This window comes from Solanum tuberosum, unplaced genomic scaffold (genome assembly GCF_000226075.1).
Source record: "Solanum tuberosum cultivar DM 1-3 516 R44 unplaced genomic scaffold, SolTub_3.0 scf00034, whole genome shotgun sequence".
Taxonomy (NCBI): domain Eukaryota; kingdom Viridiplantae; phylum Streptophyta; class Magnoliopsida; order Solanales; family Solanaceae; genus Solanum; species Solanum tuberosum.
Window position 1 is genome coordinate 1,758,872 of NW_006238962.1, and position 4,097 is coordinate 1,762,968.

The 4,097-nt window shown below is 33.5% G+C and overlaps 1 protein-coding gene across 1 annotated transcript in view; it reads left to right on the forward strand.

The window, feature by feature from the left end:
* The first annotated feature begins 498 nt into the window (after positions 1–498).
* Positions 499–4,097, forward strand: part of LOC102593088 (sugar transporter ERD6-like 4) — a 9,212-nt gene continuing 5,613 nt past the window's right edge. Inside the window, exons 1-7 of the mRNA XM_006342521.2 lie at positions 499–890; positions 2,054–2,116; positions 2,193–2,282; positions 2,375–2,434; positions 2,540–2,605; positions 2,711–2,776; positions 2,862–2,937. Of these exons, the coding sequence (XP_006342583.1) occupies positions 687–890; positions 2,054–2,116; positions 2,193–2,282; positions 2,375–2,434; positions 2,540–2,605; positions 2,711–2,776; positions 2,862–2,937 (625 nt within the window). The 5' untranslated portion in view covers positions 499–686. The remainder of the gene's footprint in view (positions 891–2,053; positions 2,117–2,192; positions 2,283–2,374; positions 2,435–2,539; positions 2,606–2,710; positions 2,777–2,861; positions 2,938–4,097) is intronic.

Genomic DNA, 4,097 nt, shown 5'->3' on the forward strand with positions numbered 1-4,097 from the left:
TATTTAAATTTTTAATATCTACCTTCAAAAAGTTATTTTTAATTTATATACATAATATATATTTTTATATAAGCAATACCATAAACAAGAGTTACTAAGCTTTGATGAGTTCGCTTACTTATTTTGATATATTTTTTCTTACTTATTTTGATATATACGTATTTTAATATGAATAAAAGATAAAATAGTAAAATTAATCACTCCTTCTGTCTCAATTTATGTGACACTTTTCATTTTCCGAGAATCAAACGTTTAATTTGATCGAAAATTTACACATGAAATCTTTAAAAAAAAATTGAAATGAAATTTTATATTTGTAAACTACGTTAAAAGTACTATAAGTCACAATAATTCATAATTCAAAAATATTTAAAAAATCTATGAAAAACTTATGATTTTATTTGAATCTCGAAATTCGAAAAGTGCTTACGTGAAATGGAATGGAGGGAGTAATATATTAATGATTTCACTGTAAAATAAAAAAAATGTGAATATCCGTCTGTCTGTCTCTCTTTCAAGTCTTCTTACAGCAAATACCTGTCACCTTAAAACGACAAACACCATTTTTTTTTTGGCTAATTGGAGTATCCCAATGACGATATTACTTGTCTGATTACCAAGAACTTTGTATTTCTGATCTATTACTGGTAAATCCCATCTGGGTTTTTCAATTCTTGAAAAAAAAAATGAGTTTCAGAGAAGAAAATAGTGAAGATGGAAGAGGAGGGGATCTGAGGAAGCCATTTTTACATACTGGAAGTTGGTATCGAATGGGTTCAGCACAAACTTCTAGCATGTTGGGTTCTTCTCAAGTTATCCGTGATAGCTCAATTTCAGTTCTTGCTTGCGTTATGATTGTTGCTTTGGGTCCAATTCAGTTTGGGTTCACTGTATGTATAGCCATTTCTTTCTTTTTTTATTCAAGTTGTGTTTTTTTTCTGCTATGATGAGTTTGAAGTGGTAAAAGGGATCAATTTGGCTAAAAGGTTGAATCTTTATTGACATTCTTTATCTTAGTCAAGTTTTTTTTTTTCTATGATAAGAGAATGAAGTGTTTCTTTCACCTTTCTTGTTTAGTGGTAAAAGGGGTTATTTGGCTAAAAAGGTTGAGTCTTTATTGACATTCTTGTTAACTTGAATGTGTGGTAATTTCAAAGATTGAAGTTTTCCTTTATGTAGTTTGTGCTTTCTTGATTGGTATGGAATGAAAATAAACTTCGTATCTTTTTTTAAGTGATAAAATGATCAATTTGGCTAAAAGGTTGAGTCTTTATTGACATTCTTGTCAACTTAAATCTGTGGTGATTTTAAAGATTGAAGTTTCCCTTTATGTAGTCAGTGCTTTCTTGGCTGGTATGAGAATGAAAATTAACTTTCTACCTTTATTTTAAGTGATAAAAGGATCAATTTGGCTAGAAGGTTGAGTTTTTATTAGGGTTCTTGTCAACTTAAATCTGTAGTAATTATAGAGATTGAAGTTTCACTTGATGTAGTCTGTGCTTTCTTGGTTGGTATGGGATTGAAAGTAAATTTGTGCTTTTCTTTTAAGTGATAGAGTGATCAATTTGGCTAAAAGGTTGAGTCTTTATTTGCATCCTTGTTAACTTACATCTGTGGTAATTCTAGAGATTGAAGTTCCCCTTTATATAGTCTGCGAATTCTTGGCTGGTATGGGAATGAAAATAAACTTTGTACCTTTCTTTTAAGTGATAAAGGAATCATTTTGAGGTTGAGTCTTTATTGGCGTCATTCTTAACTTAAATCTGTAGTGATTCTAGAGATTGAAGTTTCCCTTATGTAGTTTGTACATTCTTGGCTGGTATGGGAATGAAAATAAACTTTGGACCTTTCTTTTAAGTGATAAATGAATCAATTGGCTAAACGGCTGCTTCTTTATTGTTATTACAGTTTCTGATTTCAATTTGTTATGACATGTATTTGACCTATATGTGTAGCATTTCTAGATGTTGAAGTTCCAGTTGTCTTATTTCTGGTATGTATGTATCTTTGTTTGATCAATGTTTTTTGTTCTTCTGGGGTTGCTTTGTTGTAGTCTGGTTACTCATCGCCTACGCAAACTGCCATAGTCAATGATCTGAAGCTCACAGTATCTGAGGTAACCGGTCATTCTTGCTTTATGTATTTCGATTATTTGCTTGAGAGCAGTTGCTGATTAAAGTTAATCTTTTCAGTTCTCTTTATTCGGTTCCTTATCTAATGTGGGTGCTATGGTTGGGGCAATATCTAGTGGTCAAATTGCCGAGTACATTGGACGAAAAGGGGTAAGATTATGGCATCAATAGAGCTTTAGATATTTTATCATCCTGCCTATTGTGCACAAGTGGATACTCAAGCTTTTCCATCTTACTTGCAGTCTTTAATGATAGCTGCTATACCTAACATCATTGGTTGGCTTTCCATCTCGTTTGCCAAAGTAAGATAATTCTGCTTTGATACTAATGATAAAGTTTCTTTGCCTCATGCTGTTCCTCAAATTGCAATATTTGTATCTCTATTTTTGACTTCGATATTGATCTAGGATCTGTCCTTCTTATACATGGGAAGATTATTGGAAGGTTTTGGAGTTGGCATAATCTCTTACACGGTACACATTAAATTTGTCAATCCTCTTCTGTGTTACTTTTATGGGTTATTGGACATGTTAAAAGTGTCAAAATCTTGTTGCTTTCCATTTTCATGCTTATTTCAGGTTCCTGTATATATTGCCGAGATAGCACCTCAGAACCTGAGAGGGGCCCTGGGGTCAGTTAATCAGGTTTGCTAGTGACTTAAAATTCCATTTAACCAAAGTTATGCCTGCTAAGTAAATCACATGTTAACTTAACTTTTCTATCATGCAGCTCTCTGTTACAATTGGGATCATGTTGGCTTATTTGCTAGGACTTTTTGTTAATTGGAGAGTGCTCGCTGTTCTTGGTAAATGATCATTTCTCTTAAAATCTCTGTTTAGATATTTAGTTTATAGATGTGAATTGTGAAGTTGTGTATTCATTCAATTTTCTATGTATCATTTAATTTCCTTCAAGTGGAGATGTGTTTTATACTCGGTGTCTAAAGGAAGTGAGAGCAAATTAATAGGATATTCAAACTTGTCTTGACTTGAAAACAAGCTTTAAATTGAAAAATTATCACAAACTTCCCTCATTTTATTTTCTGTTGCAATTTTGGAAGTATTAAAAGGCCATCATAAATGAAAGATGAGGAAGTCAAATGAAATTCAATAGTAGCTGTGACCTATGTTGCTCGGACTCGGGTGCGAGTGTCCGATATGGATGCAGATCTAGAGGTCGGATCCTGCATTATCTAAATTTTAAGATTCGGGGTACAAATTCATCGTCTTTTTCATCTATTTGGAGCCAGGGGTCTAACTTAAACAACCTCTCCTCCTTTTTAAGGAAGAGGTGAGGTCTGCATACACACCATCTCCCTAGACCCCACTTGTGTAATTACACTGGGTATGTTGTTGTGTTGTTGGGGCCTGGGGTACGGATACGGGTGCGGAGATTCCTCTAAAAATAATTCAAATATCTAAAAATAGAGTTATACTCATGAGACATTATGTTGAAAATTTACAAGGTATTATGAGGAAACAATACTAATCAAGAGGAGAATTCCAGGAGGTGATCGAAGGAAAAAGACTGACATATAGTTTATTTGTTTTTTTTGATAAAGTAATAAATTTAATTAGTTTAGGGCAAAAAGCTTGCCCGTATGCAAGAAGTATACCAAAAGTAGAAAACCTCACAAGAGGACATGGTTTTCTACAAATAACACCCACTTATCTATACATGTGATTGACGTAGAAATTTCTATATACAAGAAACTCCATTTTCTTCAATTTCGCCTTAGCTTTTGTTTTGATTACAAAAATCATTGTATCTATTCCAAATTTCTTTGTTGATTTCAGTCGAAGTACCAAAATCGTTAACCAAATCCGAAACAGATCCCCACCCCTTTCTGATACCATGCGTCGAACTATTTCCAACAGAAATTTCTTCCCGCTGTATGTCGCCACAAGCAATGGCAACATGAGCTCGACCTCTGCTGTTGCCGTGAGCGGCAGCTCCACCAATCAC